This window comes from Bos indicus x Bos taurus, chromosome 17 (assembly GCF_003369695.1).
Source record: "Bos indicus x Bos taurus breed Angus x Brahman F1 hybrid chromosome 17, Bos_hybrid_MaternalHap_v2.0, whole genome shotgun sequence".
NCBI lineage: Eukaryota > Metazoa > Chordata > Mammalia > Artiodactyla > Bovidae > Bos > Bos indicus x Bos taurus.
Window position 1 is genome coordinate 37,361,077 of NC_040092.1, and position 23,994 is coordinate 37,385,070.

The 23,994-nt window shown below is 36.8% G+C and overlaps 1 protein-coding gene across 5 annotated transcripts in view; it reads left to right on the forward strand.

The window, feature by feature from the left end:
* The window catches only part of KIAA1109 (KIAA1109 ortholog), a 195,382-nt gene that overhangs the window by 96,792 nt on the left and 74,596 nt on the right, over positions 1 to 23,994 (forward strand). For all 5 annotated transcript variants that reach the window (XM_027567282.1, XM_027567285.1, XM_027567284.1 and 2 more), the window contains exons 36-46: positions 462 to 659; positions 5,144 to 5,355; positions 9,051 to 9,202; positions 9,667 to 9,817; positions 9,981 to 10,133; positions 11,819 to 12,059; positions 13,153 to 13,295; positions 16,009 to 16,228; positions 16,690 to 16,848; positions 18,809 to 18,984; positions 21,848 to 22,023. In XM_027567282.1, coding sequence (XP_027423083.1) covers positions 462 to 659; positions 5,144 to 5,355; positions 9,051 to 9,202; positions 9,667 to 9,817; positions 9,981 to 10,133; positions 11,819 to 12,059; positions 13,153 to 13,295; positions 16,009 to 16,228; positions 16,690 to 16,848; positions 18,809 to 18,984; positions 21,848 to 22,023 — 1,981 coding nt within the window. The remainder of the gene's footprint in view (positions 1 to 461; positions 660 to 5,143; positions 5,356 to 9,050; positions 9,203 to 9,666; positions 9,818 to 9,980; positions 10,134 to 11,818; positions 12,060 to 13,152; positions 13,296 to 16,008; positions 16,229 to 16,689; positions 16,849 to 18,808; positions 18,985 to 21,847; positions 22,024 to 23,994) is intronic.

Below are 23,994 nucleotides of genomic sequence, written 5' to 3' on the forward strand. Positions count from 1 at the left end.
TTAATTAGTATGACATTAGGCAGTGTTCAGAGAAGGCAATGGCAACCCACTCCAGTACTCTTGCCTGGCAAATCCCATGGACAGGGGAGCCTGGTAGGCTGCAGTCCATGGGGCTCCTGGGAGTTGGACATGACTGAGTGACTTCACTTTCACCTTTTACTTTCCTGCATTGGGGAAGAAAATGGCAACCCACTCCAGTGTTCTTGCCTGGAGAATCCCAGGGACGGGGGAGCCTGGTGGGCTGCCGTCTTTGGGTCGCACAGAGTCGAATACGACTGAAGCAACTTAGCAGCAGCAGGCAGTGTTGTTTTAGAAACTGGTTCGTTCATTGTTTTTTCTTTGACAGAATGCTAAGATATCTTTTAGGACAACCACTGTGTCAAATGTTTACATTATTTATTGTTTTTTAAAAATAAACCTCTGTTTTTAAAAATGGTCATTTTGTTCTCTTTTGATAATAGATATCGGTACCTGTGCCATCACTGCTATTCCTTTTGAGAAGTCCAAAGTTTTATTTACTCTTGAAGAGCTGGATGAGTTTGCTTTTGTGGATGAAACTGATCAGCAAGCTGTTCCAGATGTAACTCGAATAGGTCCCAGCCAGGAAAAATGGGGTTGGATAATGTTTGAATGTGGACTTGAAAATTTAACAATAAAAGGTAAGCTTTTTAAATTTCTGCTTTAAGGAAACAAATTGGACACAGATTGCTGAAATGTTTTGAACAGTCATGACTTTCAGTAAGCTGAATCATCATATTCAAGCAGAAAGTATGGCATCTGAGATTATTTAATAGAAGTGGGTGCCCCATCCCAATTGTGTAAGTGGATCTTTATGGAATAATCATGTGATTGAAAACTGGCAGAGCATCTAGACATACAAATCATCAATGCCTGAGCAAAGCAGTGTATAGTTCAGAAAAAATTCTTGCATAAAATATAAAACAACTTTAGGAACTTTGTGTCTTTGGAAACTGGATCTTTGATTATTAGAGTCCTGCCATGTAGGATGAAAATACTGTAAATCCTTTATTCAGTGATCAGTCAATTCAGTCAGTCAATCATGTACAACTCTTTGTGACCCCATGGACTGCAGCACATCAGGCTTTCCTGTCAATCACCAACTGACAGAGCTTGCTTATTAAACTCATGTCCATAGAGTCAGTGATGCCATCCAACCATCTTATCCTATGTCAACCCCTTCTCCTACTGCCTTCAGTCTTTCCCGGTGTCAGGATCTTTTCCACTGAGTCAGTTCTTCATATCAAGTGGCCAAAGTGTTGGAGCTTCAGCATCACTCCTTCCAATGAATATTCAGGACTGATTTCCTTTAGGATGGACTGGTTTGATCTCTTTGAGGTCCAAGGGACTCTCAAGAGTCTTCTGCAACACCACAGTTCAAAAGCATCAATTCTTCAGTGCTCAACTTTCTTTATAGTCCAACTCTCCCATCCATACATGACTACTGGAAAAACCATAGCTTTGACTAGATGGAACTTTGTCCACAAAGTAATGTCTCTGCTTTATATTATCCTAAATTTGTCATAGCTTTTCCTCCAAGGAGCAAGTGTCTTTTAATTTCAAGGCTGCAGTCACCATCTGCAGTGATTTTGGAGCCCAAGAAAATAAAGTCTGTCACTGTTTGCATTGTTTCCTCATCTGTTTACCATGAAGTGATGATTTTGAACTGTGGTGTTGGAGAAGACTCTTGAGAGTCCCTTGGACTGCAAGGAAATCCAACCAGTGCATTCTGAAGGAGATCAGTCCTGGGATTTCTTTGGAAGGACTGATGCTAAAGCTGAAACTCCAGTACTTTGGCCCCCTCATGCGAAGAGTTGACTCATTGGAAAAGACTCTGATGCCGGGAGGGATTGGGGGCAAGAGGAGAAGGGAATGACAGAGAATGAGATGGCTGGATGGCATCACCAACTCGATGGACATGAGTCTCAGTGAACTCCCGGAGTTGGTGATGGACAGGGAGGCCTGGCGTGCTGCGATTCATGGGGTCGCAAAGAGTCGGACACGACTGAGCGACTGATCTGATCTGATCTGATCTGATGGGACTGGATGCCATGATCTTAGTTGTCTGAATATTAAGCCAACTTTTTCACTCTTTTTTTTCACTTTCATCAAGAGGCTCTTTAGTTTTTCCTCACTTTCTGCCATAAGGGTGGTGTCATCTGTGTTTCTGAGGTTATTCATGTTTCTCCTGGCAATCTTGATTCCAGTTTGTGCTTCATCCAGCCCAGCATTTCTCATGATGTACTCTGCATATAATTAATTAACCAGGGTGACACTATACAGCCTTGATGGACCTTCCCGATTTGGAACCAGTCTGTTGTTCCATGTCCAGTTTTAACTGTTGCTTCTTGACCTGCATGCAGATTTCTCAGGAGGCAGGACAGGTGGTCTGGTATTCCCATCTTGATGAATTTTCCACAGTTTGTTGTGATCCACACAGTCAAAGGATTTCGCATAGTCAATAAAGCAGAAGTAGATGTTATTCTGGAACTCTCTTGATTTTTGATGATCCATGGATGTTGGCAATTTGATCTCTGTTCGCTCTGCCTTTTCTAAAATCCAGCTGGGACATCTGGAAGTTCACAATTCATGTACTGTTGAAGCCTGACTTGGAGAATTTGAGCATTACTTTGCTAGTATGTGAGAAGAGTGCAATTGTGTGGTAGTTTGAACATTCTTTGTCATTGGAATGAAAACTGACCTTTTCCAGTCCTGTGGCCACTGCTAAGTTTTCCAAATTTGCTGGCATATTGAGTACAGCACTTTCACAACATCATCGTTTAGGATTTGAAATAGCTCAACTGGAATTCCATCACTTCCGCTAGCTTTGTTTGTAGTGATGCTTCTAGACGCCCACTTGACTTTGCATTCCAGGTATGGCTCTAGGTGAGTAATCACACCATTGTGGTTATCTGGGTCATGAAGATCTTTTTTGTATAGTTCTGTGTATTCTTGCCCCCTCTTCTTAATATCTTCTGCTTCTGTTAGGTCCATACCATTTCTGTCCTTTATTGTGCTCATCTTTACATGAAATATTCCCTTCGTATCTCTGATTTTCTTGAAGACATCTCTAGTCTTTCCCATTCTATTGTTTTCCTCTATTTCTTTGCATTGATCACTGAGGAAGGCTTTCTTATCTCTCCTTGATATTGTTTGGAACTCTGTTGCCTTCAAAGGGTATATCTTTCCTTTTTTCTTTGGCTTTAGCTTCTCTTCTTTTCTCATCTATTTGTAAGGCCTTGTCAGATAACCATTTTGCCTTTTTGCATTTGCTTTTCTTGGGGATGGTCCGATCATTGCTTCCTGTACAATGTCATGAACCTCCACCCACAGTTCTTCAGGCACTCTATCAGATCTAATCCCATGAATCTATTTGTGACTTCCACTGTATAATCGTAAGGGATTTTATTTAGGTCATACCTGAATGGTTTAGTGGTTTTCCCTACTTTCTTCAATTTAAGTCTGAATTTTGCAATAAGGAGTTCATGATCTGAGCCACAGTTAACTCCCAGTCTTGTTTTTGCTGATTGTATACAGCTTCTCCATCTTTGGCTGCAAGAATACACTCAGTCTGATTTTGGTATTGACCATCTGGTGATGTCCATGTGTAGAATCTTCTCTTGTGTTTTTGGAAGAGGGTGTTTGCTATGACCAGTGCATTCTCTTGGCAAAATTCTGTTAGCCTTTGCCCTTCTTCATTTTGTACTCCAAGGCCAAATTTGCCTGTTACTCAAGGTGTTTCTTGACTTCCTACTTTTGCATACTAGTCCATTATGATGAAATGGACATCTTTTTTGGGTGTTAATTCTAGAAGGTCTTGTAGGTCTTCATAGAACCATTCAGCTGCAGCTTCTTCAGCATTGGTTGAGACATAGACTTGGATTACTGGGATATTGAACGGTTTGCCTTGGAAATGAACAGAGATAATTCTTTCATTTTTGAGACTGCACAAAAGTACTGCATTTTGGACTCTTTTGTTGACTGTGAGGGCTACTCCATTTTTTTCTAAGGGCTTCTTGCCCACAGTAGTAAATATAATGGTCATCTGAATTAAATTTGCCCATTCCAGTCCATTTTAGTTCATGGATACCTAAATCGTTGATATTCACTCTTGCCATATCCTGTTGGCCACCTCCAATATACCTTGATTCATGGACCTAACATTCCAGGTTCCTATGCAATGTTGTTCTTTACAGCATCGGACTTTACTTCCATCACCAGTCACATCCACAACTGAGCGTTGTTTTTGCTTTGTCTCTGTCTCTTCATTCTTTTTAGAGTTATTTCTTCACTCTTCTCCATTAGCATATTGGGCACCTCCTGACCTCCGGAATTCATCTTTCGGTATCATATCTTGTGTTTTTTCATACTGTTGATGGGGTTCTCATGGCAAGAATACTGAAGTGGTTTGCCATTTCCTTCACCATTGGACCACAATTTGTTAGAACTCTCCATCATGACCCATCCGTCTTCTGTGGCCCTACATGGCATGGAGTTAGGCAAGGCTGTGGTCCATGTGATCAGTTTGATTAGTTTTCTATGAGTGTGGTTCATTCTATCTGCCTTCTGATGGATTAGGATAAGAGGCTAAGGGAAGCTTCCTGATGAGAGAGACTGGCTGTCTACTGACTTATATTTTCTTTTACATTATTGAATATAACTTTAAAATAGGAAGGCTGAATTGTGTATAAGACTTTCAGAAATAGTCCTTTGTGTGTGCATGTGCTTAGTCGCTCCATTGTGTCTGACACTTGCAACCCCATAGACTGTAGCCTGCCAGGCTCCTCTGTCCATGGGATTCTCCAGGCAGGAATACTCGAGTGGGTTGCCATTTCCTTCTCTAGGGGATCTTCCTGACCCAGGGATTGAATTCAGGTCTCCTGCATTGCAGTCAGATTCCTTACTGACTGAGCTATAAGGGAAGCCTCAATGTAGTAGTAGTGTTTATGCCTACAATTCCTTACCTGATGACCCAATATTATATCACTTTTATATATAAGGATAAAGTTTTGGTAGGAAAAAAAATCTTTATGAGGTTTTTATTTTTTTCTTTATAAAAATTGTAGAGTACAGCATTGAGATAAGACCTAATGTTTTTAATAAATAAATTCTTTCATTTGTATAGGAGGAAGACAGTCTGGTGCTGTTTTATATAATGCTTTTGGAATTATGGGTAAAGCTAATGTCACAGAAAGGGGTGGAGTGCTGACATCCAATAATTCTTCTGATTCTCCAACTGGCAGTGGCTATAATACTGATGTCTCTGATGATAATCTTCCTTGTGACCGAACAAGCCCTTCTTCAGACTTAAATGGAAATTCTGTTTCTGATGAACAAGTTGGTGAATTTCTTATAATAATAATGCTTTTGGAAAATAGAAAATTGTTTACCCAAGTCACAGTCAATTTCTGGAGTATATTTGCTTATCTTTCCATGTTGTAGATTTTGCATAAATAGTAGCCAAGGCATTTTGGTGATTATATTCTACAAGTGTAATTGCTAAAATTGCACTTATATCTGTAAAGATATAATAACATTATACTTTGCTTATGTCAAACAATTTTATTTGTTGAATTAATGGAATTTCAGAAAAGCAGAACTTTGTTTTTATCTTGTTTAAAGGATTTTAGCCAAAATCATTTTTTAAATAAACAGTTTTATTACTGGTAGTATTTCACATGTTTAAATATTTTAACATTTTTGTCAATATCTGCCTATTTTGTTTGCAAGTGTACAGAAATGAGTTCAAATGCAACTAATTATTTTTGTCATGGTATAATTTAATGATGAATATAGTAACAGCAATAATGAAAATGTTCAAAATTCTATGGACTACTGAATACTTGTACTACTACCTGATTGCTGATCTTGGGCACATTTTTTTTTTTTTTTTTAAGCATCTTGTGTGTTTCTGAAATGAGTATTGTAATGATATTAACATTCTAGAGTTAGGATGATTGAAGGAGGCAGGTCATAAGAAAGACTTAGCTTGGTGTCTAGAACATAGTAAGAACTTGGTAAATGTTGTTCTTAGACACACATACACTTCTGCTCATTTGAAGATTAGACCAATTGAAGAAGAAAGAAACTACCTTTTAACTAAGAAATATGTCTTAGTCATCCAGTATGCCTTGGTACAATCACTTCTGAACTCTAGGTCTCTGGAAATTTATTTTTGAAATGTTTATTTTGATTTGATGCATAGTAAATAGGTTTTTTAAATTTTAATTTAAAAAATTTTTCTCAATTATGAAAGTATGATAACACAATTACAGGAAACTTGGGAAATACAGAACAAGGTTGCATATGGTTCCACTATATATTATAATTATTTTTTTAAGTAGATAAATTCTTTTTTAGTTAGAGTTTCAATATCAAACTCTCATAAATTAATAGAATGAATATACAGAGAAGTAGAAGAATATAGTGTGGGCTTCCCTGGTGGCTCAGATAGTAAAGAATCTGTCTGCGATGCAGGAGACCTAGGTTCAATCCCTGGATATACAAATAGTGACATAATTTTTAAAAGTTATATTCCAGTGCTATATAGGTGCTTCTCAGGTGGTGCAGTGGTAAAGAACTCACCTGCCAGTGCAGGAGACACAGGAGATGCAGGTTCAGTCCCTGGGTTAGGAAGATCCCCTGGATGATGGAATGGGCACCCACTCTAGTATTCTTGCCTAGAGAATCCCATGGAGAGAGGAGCCATGGCTTTCAGTCCATGGTGTTGCAAAGAGTCAGACACACGACAAAGCGTAAAACAAAGCTTTCACCTGATCTTCAGAATTATATTCATAACCTTTTAGATATCATCATTGAGATGTGCCATAGGCACCAAAAATTCAGTCAGTGTAAATCCAAATTTATTATTACTTTGTTTCACATGTGGTTTTAATTACTTGCTTTTTTACGAGGCCCTTTCCCTTTGTTTAAACTTCAGATTCCTCTAGATCGTTTTCTGTATATTTGTATATTCTCAGTTGCCTGGCTCACAGCCCTTGTCTGAAACCCAAATGTATTTGAGAATTCAGATTTTTTTCTTTAAAAGAAAGATCATATGCCATAGCCCTATATTGCCCCTCCCTTCTTCCCTCTCCCTACTGGTAACAACTAGTTTGTTCTCTATATCTATGAGCCTGCTTCTTTTTTGTTATATTCACCAGTTTGTTGTATTTTTTTTAGATTCCACATATACCTAATTAAGAAGTGCAGACTATTAGTATAAAATAAGCTATAAGAATATATTACACAGCACAGGGAATAAACCAATATTTTTTGATGACTGTAAATAGAATATAGTATTCAGTCACTCAGTCATGTCTGACTCTTGTGACCACATGGACTGTAGCCCACTAGCTCCTCTGTCTGTGGGATTTCCCAGGCAAGAATACTGGAGTGGGTTGCCATTTCCTTCTCCAGGAGATCTTCCCTGACCCAGGGATTGAACCTGCATTTCTTGGGTCTCCTGCATGGGTGGGTGAGTTCTTTACCACTGTGCCACGTGAGAAGCACCTAAATTGGATATAACCCTTAAAAATCGTGTCACTATGTTGTATACCTGTAACATATAATATTGTACATCAATGAAAACAAAGAAAGAAAGTGAAGTCGCTCAGTTGTGTCCGACTCTTTGCGACCCCATGGACTGTAGCCTACCAGGCTCCTCTGTCCCTAGGATTTTCCAGGCAATAGTACTGGAGTGTATTGCCATTTCCTTCTCCAGGGGATCTTCCCAACCCAGGGCTTGAACCCAGGTCTCCTGCATTGTAGACAGATGCTTTACCGTCTGAGCCACCAGGGAAGTCCAATACTTCCGTAAAAAATATATATATATATAAATTAAAAGGAAGATAATATGGCGTGTGTGAAATCTTAGATAACATTAACGTGGCATCTTGAAATATTGAATATTTTTGCAGCATGACATTAATAAAAACACCAAATAGGATAGTCTCACACATTCATATCAGATTTTGATGCCACATTTACAAAACAGATTTAGATTTTCAGAATGTTCTGGATGTTGGAATTGCAGATAAGGGAATGTAGACTTCTGTTTAGTGCCTGCTGACTTTAAAATTGTTATAATCTATGACCCATATTTTTTTTTATAACATTTAGGATTCACAGCTGTTTTGTGGATACTCTTTATTCCTTAATCATCCCACAAGCAAATGCCAACCTTTTCTTTATTTTGACCAATAATATCTAAAAGTGAATTAGAGACCTATAAACAGATATAACAAGAAGTGGACTTTTTTTCTTTAATAATATGCTTTTTGCCTCCCTGCATTCTGAAGAGTGGTGATTACATGTTGAAAAAATATTATGCCTATTTTTTTCAATACAGGTTCAGATTAGCATATAACTAAGAATTTTCTATTGTGGAAAGTGTTACTTACTTGAACATAGACAGTAATAGTATTTCTCATGGCACTTTATTTGGAAGTTTGAAATTTCCCCTTAAAATAGAATGGAAAATAGATTGCATTAAGAAGCAGAAGACCTTAATGCTGTCACTCGTCCTCTGATATAATAGTTGGATGATCTCTGTGCTGTGTGTGCTCAGTCGCTCATTCATACCTGACTCTTTGCAACCCCATGGACTGTAGCCCGCCAGGCTCCTCTGTCCATGGGACTTCCCAAGCAGGAATTCTGGAATGTTGCCATTTGCTTCTCCAGGGGATATTCCCAACCCCGGGATCAAACTCGGGTATCGTGCATTGGCAGGTGGATTCTTAACCACTGAGCCACCAGTGAATCCCCTAAAGGGAGTTAATCCTAATTCCATGGATTTCCCTGGTAGCTCAGATGGTAAAGAGTCTGCCTCCAATGCAGGCTACAGTTCTTACCTAGAAAATGCATATGCAGGAGATCTCACATTGGTGGGAGCTGCAAAGCTAAACCTGTTTTATTTCACACTGTTATCTATAGAACTTGTTTTGATGGAAAAGTTTTGTGCTTAAAACACTCTGTGCTAGTGGTTTTAAGAGACTATACATTAATAACTTTTGGTACTCTATTTTATATAGGATGAAGGAGTTGAATCTGATGATTTGAAAAAAGATCTACCTCTAATGCCTCCACCTCCAGATTCATGTAGCATGAAGTTGACCATCAAGGAAATTTGGTTTAGTTTTGCAGCTCCAACCAATGTGAGATCTCCTGCACATGCATTTTCTAGGTAAGAAATTTTTAAAATAGATTACTATCCCTTGATTCCCCTGATTTTTTTATTTAATTTTAAATTACTTAAATTCTGTGTCATGTTATCGTTTTGGATTGTTTTTCTAATATATCTAGTATTAGGGTTGCTACTTTTTTCCCATCTTTCTTACTTCATACTTTCTGTAGACATTATTCTCAGCTTATTTAACCCTTTTTCTTTTCTAAAGTTTTATTTTAATTTTACATGTCACCCTGTCATGAGCTTTTTACTTTTTTCACCTCTAACAGACTTTTGTATTTTTCTTTCTAATTCTATCATCCTTTGCATTTCCTACTTATATATTCAGAATCTATCTGCTGGTCAGAAGGAAAAGTAATGTTGCCTAAATGAAATAGCCACAGAGTACAATATGTATGGGAGAGTGTTTGAAATACTCTTAAAAAACATTTGTTTATATATATATTTTTTCATTTTAAAAGGCAGCTGAACCTTTTAAGCACTGCAACTCCAGCTGTTGGTGCATGGCTTGTTCCGATTGATCAACTCAAGTCATCTTTAAACAAATTAGAAACTGAGGGGACCTTGAGAATTTGTGCTGTTATGGGATGCATAATGACAGAAGCATTAGAGGTATGTCTTTCAACAATGCAAAGTGTCATACAAAGTTTATTATTGGAAATACTCCCTTATTATTTATTGTTGTTGGAAAATATCAGACCTGCAAGTTTTTAATTTTTTTTGTTTATTGTATCTTTGCTATATCCTTATAAATCTGTTGTTTTGCTTTTCTCAGAATAAAAGTGTACATTTTCCTTTAAGAAGTAAATATAACAGACTTACAAAAGTTGCCCGTTTTCTCCAAGAAAATCCTTCATGTTTGCTGTGCAATATATTACATCACTACCTTCACCAGGCAAATTACTCCATCATTGATGAAGCTACAATGGTGAGTTACTGGAATCATACGTTAGTTTTAAAAAAGCCTCTATTCTGTTGGTTAGCCACTGACACACAAGGTTTGAGATGAGTATGAAAAGTCCAAAAGAGAAATTTGGTTAGAAATCCAGGCTTATAGACAAGATTGGGCTCAGATTAATGGTTTAGGTGTTGCCAGACTGAAAGTATTAGAAGCAGTGAACATGGATGAGTCTTCTAAGAATATGTTGAGTGAGAAACTGGTCAGGGATGGATCCTCGATAAATACTGAAATGAAAGGGGCGTGGAGAGAGTGCATAGAGGTACACAAAGTGCTGAGGAGGGAAAGGAGGAAAACCAGGAAAGACCATCTTAGAGACCAAGGTATAAAGAATTGCAAGGAAACGAGTAGTCATTAGTCATATTTCACATAAATGTTTAATAAGGACTAATTAAGAATTGAGGGGGGAATATATAACTATATGAAGAGATCCAATATATCTCTGCCCTAGAAAAGCACTATAGAAGGTAACACATCGTGGTTAAGAGCTTAGAGCTTGAGGACCTCCCTCTCCACTCCAAGCTTCTGATCAACAGAGAATACATAAGAATCTTCAGCTAAAGTAATAATCAATGTATCAGTACTGTTGATGGCCAGTCATGCTCCTGATAACCTCTAATGAAAGAATCTGGAGTAAATTATGGATTTCATAAAGGTACTTAGACCTTAGGTTAGTATAGTGCCTTCTACTACCACTCTGTGAACTGAAGACTGGGAGGTCACTGTCCAAGGTTAACTTGCCCATCTAGGCATAGGCAGAGAAATTAGAACAGAAAGAATGGCAGGAATTTCACAGGGATGGATGCTCTGCCAGGATATGGTTTCCATGTAAGAGGAAGAAATACAGGAGACCCTCCTTCCTTGAGTCTAGGAATGAAAGGGAAGGCTAAGTAACCTGATATTCCTCAGAAAGTAAATGAGTGATTCTTGCCATCTAGTAAGTGGCTCTCTTCAGTCAGAACCATTACTCCTAACACAAAGAATTGTAGGGAAGGCGAAGGAGAGGAGTTGGGTATTTTCTCCTTTAGGCTAAATCTAAAACAGGCAAGTTTTCTTTCTTAAAATTATCACTGTGGAATAAAATATATTCTAAATGTTGTAATTGTTACTGATAATATATTGTTTCAAAACAGTTACGAATCCTTTGTCTACCATTTAACTATAATAATTTGTAAAAATAGAGGTAGTTATCTAATTTTTGAAGGAAATCTTTTTGTTTCCTCTTTGCTTAATGAATATTCCAGGTGGCACAAAATACATTTAATTCTTCAGTTGATCAAAACAGGTGAAGTGCATTGAATGCTTCTTACAGGGAATCCCACTTTTATACCCCATGTTTAGCCTCTTACTTACCTGGTACAGTCCGTAGTGTTGCACAGAGTCAGACACAACTGAAGTGACTTAGCACACATACACATATGCTGTGTTGTTTATTATGGAAAGATGCAACTTTGTGTTTAGAGAGTGAGTTCTGTCATCAGTTTGAAATGGTGACTCCATTGGGTAAACCTGGACAAATGACTAAACATATAAATTCTCGTTTCCTCATCTCTGAATGGGAGCTATGAGATTTAAATGAATAAATGCATACAGAACACTAAATAGTAATTATTATTGTTACACTAAGATGACTCCTTACCATGTCGTTGTCACAGAGTGATGGCCTTCCTGCTCTGGTAACTTTAAAGAAAGGTTTGGTTGCACTGGCAAGGCAGTGGATGAAGTTTATTGTGGTAACACCAGCCTTTAAAGGAGTTAGTTTACATCGACCTGCTCAGTCCCTGAAACCTCAGTCAGCTGTGGACCATGAACATGAAGATGGGCTTGGGCTGGACAATGGAGGTGGTCTTCAAAGTGATACCAGTGCTGATGGAGCAGAATTTGAATTTGATGCAGGTAATTCTGTAAATATTTTGGTTGGCTATTATGTACTTGGAACCTAATACTTTTGATATTTTAATATGCTTTGTCCCAAATTTGAAAATATCATGGCTTAATTATATAAGTCTGATTTGTGTTGGTCCAAATAAATGGTGATGATGTTGGAATCTTTATGTACATTTTACTTTGAAGTTTAATTTTGTGAAATGCAATAGAAATACAGAGAAATTCTCCTAATCTATCTAGTACAATTAAGAGACATCTTTGTATAACTAGACTATTTAGAGTGAAACACATGAATTTTTTGAAATTTATATTTCTGTTTATCAAACTCCCTATGCCAGTCTTTTGTAGATTTGAATTTTACCTGGTGGTTTGATTCTGAATTTGTGTAATGTTTAGAGGTATGCATTCAGCCTATAATTCTGTCATTATTATTATGACTGCAGGACAGAGGCAGTAGATAATGCATTTCAGAAATACTTGCATACTTTAATGCTTTTTCAAAGAGTAATTTTTATTATTATCATGATATATAATATTCAGTGGAAATTTATCTTACAATATTTTGAAAAAATATTAAAAGTACTATGGAAAAGGACAGTAATCTTAAAATTAGAGCTTTCTGAACATTGATATATATTACTTTACCAAGCTTTAAAAAAATTTCTTTTAAACTTCGTATTTAACAACTAAGTATGTTATGAGTAATAGGCTGGATTTTTGTTATTTTGAAAAATTTCAAGTCTAACCAAAAATTGAAAAAAATAGTGCAGAAATATTCTTTCTAATTGTGTGCAGATACCTAGGTTAATTTGTGAACATTTTGTACTTTCTTCAGTATAGTTGAATTGGTTTTTAATCTCTGTGCCATTTGGGAGAAATATGTGAAAGATTAGAAGCTGTTTGTTCCTTTCTTGAGATTGAGTGAAACGATTGGGGTTGAAAGAATAAAAGAAAGAAGAATGAATATTATAGCAGAATCCATAATTTTCAAGAAATACAAAGAATTGAGTTTTGCTATACCACCAGGAACATTGGAGTGTTTCAAGATGTTTCAAGACTATATGATAATCTATAGCCCACTTATTCTTTTGTACTGTTTCAGCCACAGTCAGTGAACACACAATGCTACTGGAGGGAACAGCCAACCGGCCTCCACCTGGTAGCTCTGGACCTGTAACTGGAGCTGAGATAATGAGGAAGCTTTCTAAGACTCATACGCATAGTGACTCTGCATTAAAAATAAAGGTACATTGTTGCTGTCTTTGTTAGAGTTATTTCAATTTACAGAGAAGACCTAAGCTTTTGTTATCTCAAATGTAAATATTAGGTATTCACCCTAAATATCCAAATAGTGCTTTTATGTTGAGATTAACATACTTAGTAACTTATAGTTTACACATTTCAAAGAAAATTATATTAACAATCAGTAATTAATATTGAACGAGGACTCCTTTAATTACCAAGCCTTAGGGCTGTCTTTTCAATTTATTGACTGCTGTATTCAATAAAAGGACTTCCCTGTAGCTCAAACAGTAAAGAATATATCTGCGATGCAGGACACCAGGGTTTGATCCCTGCATTGGGAAGTTCCTATGGAGAAGGGAATGGCAATCCACTCCAGTAGCCTTGCCTGGAGAATTCCATGGACAGAGAAGCCTGGCAGGCTATAATCCGTGGGATTGCAAAGAGTCGGACATGACTGAGTAGCTAACGCACACACGCACACGTATTCGATAAAAAACAGTGTTGAATATGGGTGTACCTATGGCTGATTTTTGTTGATGTATGACAAAAAACCACAAAATTCTGTAATGGGAATAAATATCCTTCAATTTAAAAAATAAAGTGGAAAAAAATTTTTAAATGTTGATCAGCTTATAATTATTAGTTTTAATGACAAGTCTTACTGGTAGTGCATGATCAATATAGAGTTTAAATAGTTAATAAAATTAAATAGTTAATAAAGTTAAATAGTGTATGTTGTTGAACATGTAAGAAAAGAGACATTTTCATTCATACTAGCACTGGGTGGGAGTGTAAACTGGCATAAGCTCTTTGAAGAGCAATTTGTCAATTTTTAATTGTAAAATTTTAAACATAATGCCTTTTAACCCGAATGCTCAAAGACATATGTCCAAGAATGTTCTTTACAACACTGTTTATAATAGGAAAATAATGGAATCAACAAATAACTTGAGAACTAATAAATAATGTACCTTCATATGGATGCATATTATGAAGACTTCAGAAAGATAGAGTAGATCTCTAAATGGACATGGAATGATCACCAGAGCACATTGATTCAAGTAAAAGTAAGGTATAGGACAATATATATATATATCTCTGTGTTAAAAAGGATAAATATGTATATGTGCTTATATAGGCAAATTATTTATAGAAGGATAGATAAGAAATAGTTAAGAGGACTTTGGGGCAAGGGATCTAGTAGACTGGAGTTCAGGAGATGCTTTTTATTGGCTAGTCTTTGTGCTTTTGAAAGTTTTATTCTGTGTAAGCATTGTTCTTATAATGAAAACATTTAATGACAGTTTGATATACATTTTTTAAAGTTTGGGCTATAAGGCTTATTCTGTTTCTGCAATATAGTTACAAGCCTGGGACACTTTAAATTCTCAACCCCTTAATCTGTCTTAGAATTACTCCTTTTCTTTTAAAAAAATTATTTATTTTTAATTGGAAGATCATTGCTTTACAATGTTATGTTGGTTTCTGCCATATATAATTTGAATCAGCCATAGGTATACACATGTGCCCTAGAATTATTCCTGGTTTATGATCTTTCCAAAGGCTCTGATCATATTACTATTAATGCTGTTCTCAGAAATTTTTTGAACATTCTTTTGTTTATGGATTATGAAAATCCAAAGAATTGAAATTTAAAAGTACTTTGTTTCAGATCTCCACTCATTAGGATATTTCTGTCTGCATGGTCTTTCTTTGTACTGTTTTAAACTGATCTGGAATTCCAGTCTTAAATGTGACAGATCAGATAGAGATTGGTCAATTGTGTAACTTTTGATTTTTGTTAATTTTCTTCAGAGAATTGCTGAAAATTCTTTTTGCATATTAGAGCTTTACAGAGAATCAGGTCTTAGCACAGAGATTTATTATCAGAATATTAAGAAGGGTGGTATAGTATGAAGAATTATGGGTCTTGATACTAGATTCCCACTTCAGATTTTAAAGGGAGTTGTAGCTATGAGTGTGCTCAGTTTTGTCTGTTTGTGACGCATGGACTGTAGCCCGCTGGACTTCTCTCTCCATGGAATTTTCCAGGCAAGAAAACTGGAGCAGGTTGCCATTTCCTATTCTAGGGGATCTTGCCGACCCAGGAATCAAGCCCCTGTCTCTTGTGTCTCCTGCACTGCAGGCAGATTCTTTACCACTGAGCCACCAGGGAAGCCCCCAAAGGGAGGTTGCTGCTGCTGTTAAGTCGCTTCAGTCGTGTCCGACTCTGTGTGACCCCATAGACAGCAGCCCACCAGGCTCCCCCGTCCCTGGGATTCTCCAGGCAAGAACACTGGAGTGGGTTGCCATTTCCTTCTCCAGTGCAGGAAAGTGAAAAGTGAAAGTGAAGTCGCTCAGTCGTGTCCAACTCTTAGCGACCCCATGGACTGCAGCCCACCAGGCTCCTCCATCCGTGGGATTTTCCAGGCAAGAGTACTGGAGTGGGGTGCCATTGCCTTCTCCGCAAAGGGAGGTTAATCATTGTTAAAATTAAGTGAATGATACTAAATATTGTCCTTTGCATTGTACTGTAGAGTTTTAAAACATTATTACATACATTTGAGATTCACTGCAATTCTAGTAGACACAAACTGTTTAGACACTGTTGTATTAATGTGAATAATATAGTAATAAAAACAGTGAGTCATTGTGGTTATCCATAGTCTTTTTTATGTGCATAAGAAAGAGCCCCATGTTGTTCTCTCTGTAGGGCATTCATCCGTACCATTCTCTGAGCTATACCAGTGGTGACACTGCCACAGATTCTCCAGTGCATGTGGGACGTGCAGGAGTACCAGTTAAGGAGAGTCCAAGGAAGGAAAGCCTACTCAGCTACCTGACTGGAAGTTTTCCAAGCTTGCACAACCTTCTGGAAGGGACCCCTCAGAGAAGTAGTGCAGCAGTGAAAAGTAGCTCCCTGACGAGAACAGGTATATCCTTAGTTCTGACAATTATCAGTTTACTTCTGTGGGAGATTTAAACAAAACAAAAAAAAATGGGACTTATGTTTATTCAGATATATATTTTGGATGCATACCTAGTCTTTTGTATGACAACTTATCTCTGAGAATGTTTTTTGGGAAGCTCTTCTGTTTAATTTGTTGGTGTCTCTTAGTTTGCATTTTTAAATTGTAGCATTTGCTGTTACTCTCAACCTAGGCATGGTGTGTAATGCTGTCTAGACCAGCCAAGAGTGAATATTCTCATTATAGTCTAAGTAAATTATTTATTAATGCCTTAATATCCAAATGCAAAGAGTATGTAGTGAGTTTTAAAGACATATGCAAAAGGAAGATAATTTAACCTGAGTTTTTAAAAATGATTACATAAATCACATTTTCTGCTCCTTAGTACATAAGTAATGCTATACTCAGTAAAACTTTATTTTCAGGAAACACAATGGCCTCTGATATGTTATCTGAACACCCCTTGTTATCTGAGCCATCATCTGTGAGTTTCTATAACTGGATGTCAAATGCTGTGGGTAACCGAGGAAGTGTGGTACAGGAGTCTCCTGTCACAAAATCAGGACACAATAGTCTCCCAACAGGTATTGAGCTATCATGTTATTTTACTTAACTGTCTAAGGGGTGCATGTAAAGTTTTAGTAAATCCTATTTTTCAAAGGATGGTTAAAAATATCTTAAAGGTTTAAGTTTACCATGTAGTTGAAATCGTCCCATTTACCTTTGATAATATTGCAGTTGAGAGAGTCATAAGCAGTAGCTCAGTGTTCTTGTGGAAAGGAAAATATGTCAAATGTGAGATATATAATTTAAAAAGTTTAAAATTTCCATTTAATGTGTCTGGTTTAATTTTCAAAGTACCAAAAGGAGATAAATGAAAAAATGCAAAGTATAATGACGATATCATGTACCTACAATATAGAAAATACTTTCAGCTTATCCAGAGTCCTCTGCAGAGTAATAACAAACATTTTTCTCTGGTGGCTTAGAAGGTAAAAACCCGCCTCCAATGCAGGAGACCTGTGTTCAGTCCCTGGGTTGGGAAGATCCATTGGAGGAGGGCATGACAACCCACTCCAGTATTCTTGCCTTGGAGAATCCCCAAGGAGAGAGGAGCCTGATAGGCTACAGTCCATGGGGTCGCAAAGACTCGAACATAATAGAGCAACTAAGAACAGCAGTACATACTCTTTATAGTTACTTAAATATTTAATTAAATTTAAGAAGTACTAAAAGCAATAAAGGAAGATTCTTGCCCTCAAGGAGGGAAACAAATAAGGAAAATTTATTAATTTTAAAGGGGTCTTTATCTTCCCTTGTGGCTCAGATGGTAAAGTGTCTGCCTACAATGCGGGAGACCCGGGTTCGATCCCTGGGTCGGGAAGTTCCCCTGGAGAAGGAAATGGCACCCCACTCCAGTATTCTTGCCTGAAAAAACCCCATGGATGGAGGAGCCCGGTAGGCTACAGTCCATGAGGTCGCAAAGAGTCAGGCACGACTGAGCGACTTCACTTCACTTTATAAGTAGCGGGAAAACAGGCAGAGAATTCACAAAGAAATACTGGTGGCTATTTCCAATAACATAAATGGAGTCAGTCCTTTCCTATCATTTTCTATTTTTCTCTTATTTTTCCAAATTTCCTATATGTATGTATTATTTTATTGTGAAAGTGTGTATATATATTTTAAAAGAATATGTGAAGTAGCCTTTGTTCCTAGTTACTTTGGGCAGCTGAAATTAATCTGTGTAACATCTATTTGGATCACTTTTAAATTCTATTCAGACAAAAATATGAAATTATGAAAAGTGACTGATAAATGACTACTCAGTACGTTTTATTTTTTGGCCATTGTGTGGACCACATTTGAATCTGCAACCAATTCTAATTCGGACTCTAGACGTGCAGACATGTACTAATTTCTAGTATTGGCCCTTGATTGAAGGAGATAGAAGGCTGGTTCTTCCACCAGCTCTCAGCACTTTCCTGCAGCTAATCTCACTACTACAGAGTTTAAATTTCAGGAGAGCCTAAAGGAACATTTTGTCTCTATCACAAATCCTTTGCCTGACAAGTTAACAGATAACAGAGTACAGAAGAAAGAAGTAGTGCCATTTTATTTTTGTTTTACCTTGAGAAATAATAGTTAGGAAGAAAATTAGATGTGGGGATTCTGTGACACTTGTGGTTTTTGCCATATAACCGTGCTCCTATCTATAATCTTGTTCCTCTGTGCAAAGCTAATGGGATATCAAATGCTTTTCAAAGTTCTTCCAGCCCTATAGTTTTATATTTTAGACTGACTGGCTCTAATACATACTTCATGTATGAAGATGAGTGATATTATTCTGAAAATACAGTTTAATTTCACTTTTTATTAGGGTCTGTAAAATAACCTGAAAATGTGGTTTTTTGCCTTCTCAATTTAAATGGTCTGGTAATACAATTATAATACAAGCTTCATAAGTTTACTTTGCTGTATCCCTTTATGTTCTTTTCATTTCCCAAGAATTTAGAATTTATTTTTGAATACTTACTCTTTTAGGTGTTGCACCCAATCTTCCTACAATACCCTCAGCCTCAGATTTCAACACTGTCTTGTCTAGTGACCAGAATACTTTGGACGGGACACATTCTCAGCATAGCACTAGTCAGGATGATGTGGCAGGTGTAGAAGAAGCCAACCAAGGTTTTCCTGCTGTACAGCTTGCTGATGCTCAGGTGAGCCACTCCATTTTTCCCTAACTATAGTGACTGTGTATTAGGCAGTACTTAGCAGTTGGAACCATCAAGTGTGTGCACCGTGGAATTCCATTGAAAATCTTTTTCCTTGCCTATCTGCCTAAAGCCTTCATGTAAAAAGGAGGAGCCTTTAAAAAGTACATGCTGCTGCTGCTGCTGCTTCTGCTAAATCGCTTCAGTCATGTCCGACTCTATGCGACCCCATAGACAGCAGCCCACCAGACTCCTTCATCCCTGGGATTCTCCAGGCAAGAACACTGGAGTGGGTTGCCATTTCCTTCCCCAATGCAGGAAAGTGAAAAGTGAAAGTGAAGTCGCCCAGTCCTCTCCGGCTCTTAGCGACCCCAGGGACTGCAGCCTACCAGGCTCCTCCGTCCATGGGATTTTCCAGGCTAAAGTACATAGGTTAATTATAAATACAAATTAAACATATATAGATATTCATTAAACTGAAGAATGGTGTATAGTTAGTCTGCCTCATACAGCAACATTCTTGTTATTGGGGATAGAGACTGGCTAAATAATAGGAGTAGAAAGTTAAGTTTAATCATTTCCTACAGTTTTAAGTGCTCTGTGAAGGCTTGAGTGAGCAACGCAGAGGCATTGAAGATTTTAGAACAGAGGAATAAAGTGCCTGGAATTGTACATGTGGAAGTATTGTATAGGTAGCGATGTGTTAAGTGGATTGAAATGGAGAACTAGAGATGAAAAGATGAGTTAATGAAATAGCTCATGGAAGTGGTAATGAAACTAATGGAACTCTTAGCTTAGGTGGGCATGCCTTTGATAAGGTAAAAGAGAAATACAGTGGAGGTCTTATTTAATTGACTAAATGTAGGGAGTGGAGAACAAAATTCCCCAAGGCAAATGGGAGAGTGGGAGATGGGTATTTAAAAGTGTTGTCTTTTCAGGATGAAGGAGGCCTGAGCGTATTTTTTATTTAGGACGAATTAAGAGAGTTCTACTAAAAAAAAAAAATGGCAAACTGATAGAGAAAGATTCAGAGAAGGATGAGAAGTGTTGGAATTTAGAGTCCTTTATAGAGAGAAAGAACTTTTTGACATAAAATGTACTTTTTCTCCTAAGAATGTTTGGGAAGGCAGTATGGACAATTCATAACTGTACTGGTTAGTTTGCAGATTTACAGCCTCAGTTTTCTATCACAGTAGGAGGTGACTTACATTAAGAAATGTGTCAGGCACTTTTAAACTTTTTTGAGATTTATTTCTTCAATACCTTGGAGTTGATTTTAGGGATTCTTTCACTTTTTTTTTTTTTTTTTTTAAGAAAAAAATAATTTTTTTTTGTTTCGGCCTGGATAAACATTCATGGTATTTATTAGCATCCAATACACATTATTAGAGACAACTATACTATTTTACATATAAGACTCTAAAATTGACCAGAGACAGTAATATTAAGTAATACAATAAAAAACTAGGTAAGGTGATTTAAATATATGTAAAGGTTGGAGTGAAATTGAAAGAGAGCTCACCACAGATCCACAGAAGGATTACCAAATACTGCTGAGAGTCTAGTTATTTAGAACCTCTTGTTGTCCTTATTAGCTTAGCTATAGGAGAGGAAGAGGATTAATCCAAAGCAGATGTAGCAAGACAAGTCTTGGAAGTTGCTGAAAAGGAGTTTAAGGTAAGATTATGAGAGAAAAAGGAAGTCACCTAACTTTGGAATTAAAGCATTGGTTATTTCTGTGGCCAGAGAAGCCTTTTAGGATGGTAATCTGGGATGGGAAAAGGAAAGAACTAAAATGACTGGTGGGTTTGCACGATTAACTAAGGGGCGTACAGATAACAAAGATTAGGAAAGATGGAGGATGGCTTGAACCTTGAAGAATGTTTCCTTTGGATGAAAGAGCAAATCCAAGAAAGAGTAAACCCAAGAAAGCGTATGCCAAGCAAATATACAAGGGAGAGAAAAATTCTCCCTAAATTTCCAGTGTAGAGTGAATTGTCTGAATTCTGTCATTCTAGACCTTCAGGCCTTCACAGGAGTAGTAGCCTATCTTCCCAAGCACAAACAAATGAGGTGACATAAAGACAAGTGAAAATGTAGACTGGAGTCTCACTGCAAAAATGGCACACCTCCATTTTGATAGATTTTTTTTAGGCTTCAGGAAAAGAGAATGTGTGCTGAAAAAGAGTTAGAAAGGAGTCAATGAATCAGTTTAGAATGTAGAAGAAGGAAAAGGAACCATGAGCAGAGAATGAGTAGTCAAGATTATTATTACTGATCTACTATGAATACATAGAGTTGCTTTTATTTGGGTTAGCACTCAGTGACTATGAGGTTCAGTTAACTAGGGACTTAGCCAGAATGATGTATTTCCACAGCATATATGATACTTAAAATGTAAAAGTTCTTTGTCAGCAAATGTTAAATGACTTTTGCAACCAAGGGATGCCATTTAAAAGTAGATCAGCTATTAAAAATACAACATATAAAATGTTTTTATATTAACAGAGGAGATTGATAAGCTCTTTTCTGAACCTTTTATAGCAGGTATTTATGGAAACACAGTAGATATCCATGCCTTTTTTAAAACAAGAAGTAGAATGCTTTAAACTAATTTTATTTTCCTTGTACTTTCACTCAAGCACAATCAAGGAACTTTGTGTTTATGATTAATTTGAAGATGGGTGGCACATAGTAGGTGCTCAAAAATACTAAGTTTTAAGTAAAATTAGAACATATTTATTATACAAGGCCTATTTTCCCCTTCACATTATAGTAATAATATGTACTGAGATAATATGTAAGAAAAATAGCCACAATAAATGTTGAATTATAAATTGAGCTAATATAAATGTGTTATATCTTTTAGGTTGTTTTCAAACCTCTTCTGAGTCATACAGGGATCCAGTCACAGGATGCAATGCCACTCTGCTATCGAATGTACTTCGGAGAACACCTTTCATTTTCAGGGACTTTGGACTGCCTTAGAGCAGATATTGTGGATTCAGACACGGCCAAAGAGAGAAAAGGCAAAAGAGCAAGAAGGTGTCTTGCATTATTATTGGTTATATGTAAAAATTTGTACAAAAGTTGTAATATCTGCTTTTTAACTTTGCTTTCTTCTAGTGCTTTATGTGGAAGTAATTTTAATAGCCTAAGGAAAAGATAACTTCCGCTTAACAGAAATAGTAGCCACGTTTTCTTAATAATTTGTTGATTTTATCACTAGGTTGTGAGACCTATTTTTGGGTATATTTTTGTAAGATGTTAGTACATGTATGTTGTTGTTTAATTGCTGAGTCGTGTCTCTTTTGCGACCCCATGAACCATAGCCTTCCAGGGTCCTTGTCCATGGCATTTCCCAGGCACAAATACTGGAGTGAGTTGCCATTTCCTTCTCTGGGGGATCTTTTCGACCCAGGAATTGAACTCATGACTTCTGCATTGGCAGGTGGAATCTTTACCAGTGAGCCACCAGGGAAGCCATGAAAATTACATGTATCAGGGTCAGCCAAAGCACATATATTGATACATATACTTTATTTACTGTTGTAGTACTATTTTATGATCTTATGGATTAATTTTATATACTATTCTTAGAATTTATTCCTGACCTCCTTTCTAAGTTGACTTGTAGCAGGTAGTATTTTCCATTAAGAACAGAGTAGATGTCATGTTGAGAGTATAGCTTTGTCTTTCTGACAGTAGTATGGTACCATAACAGTAACCAGGCAAGCTGAAACACTGCAGAAGTGACCTTAATGATTATTAAGATTAATGGGGAAAATTACCTTTGTTTTGTGACCTGGAAAAATATTTCTCAAAATATTAGTCTTTTACTGTTTATTATACATGTATAGGAAAATGAAAAATATAATAAAACTGATATTTTGTGCATACAGTTTAAAACATTAGAAACATTTGAGAATTAAAATGTTTTCTTTTTTAAAAACTAGAGGGTAGTTTGTATAGTCCTTATCTGCTTGCATCATAGTAGCTTACAACACAGAAGGAGCATCTTTTCTGTGCTTTGGCAAATGTCATACTCCATTCTAAGCAGTTTCCAGTGTTTTACCTTTGCACTTTCAGTGTTGTAATATGTCTTCACTAGTTCTTTTCAGCCCCCATCACTTTCTTTGGGATAGCTTCATCCCTTTTGTCACGACCACATCTTCTTTGTGCCAGTAAGTTTGCCTTCTCTGAGTTCCATGAGCTGCATATCTAGAGTTTCTAGATGGAAGTGCCAACATTTTCATACTCAGTTGTTTTCTTTTATAACTCCATTAACTTTTTAAAAATTTATTTTTATTGAGTTAATGTTGATTTATAACATTATATATATATATATATAAAAATAATGTGTACAACATTCTGTTTCTATTCTTGTATACACAACAGCATGCTTGCTACCAAAAGATTAGTTTCCTTTTGTCATCATACATTTGAGTTCCCTTACTCGTTTTGTTCTCTCCTCCCTTACCTCAGCCCGTACCTCTCTGGTAACCACTACTCTGTTCTTTCTATCTGTGCGTGTGTTTTGTTTGGTTTGGTTATTTATCTTATTATTTGTTTTTTATATTTCGCATGTAAGTGAAATCATACTGTATTTGTCTTTCTTTTTGACTTATTTCACTTAGCATAATACCATCAGGTTCCACCCATGTTGCAGAGGACAAGGACTTCATCTTTTGTTATGCTGAGTAGTAGTCTATGTGTGTGTGCACTTGTGTGTCTATATTTTCTTCATCCATTCATCCATTGGTGGGCTCTTAAGTTGTTTTCATATCTTGGCCATTGTAAATAATGCTGTGATGAATATAGAGGTACATATATATCTTTTAGAATTAGTGTTTTTGTATTCTTTGGAAAAACACCCAGAAGTAAGAAAACTGGATCATAAGGTAGTTCTAATCTTAATTTTTGGAGGAATCTCTATATACTGTATCCCATAGTGGTATATCAATTTATATTTCCCACCAACAGTATATGAGAATCCTTTTTCTCCACATCCTTGCC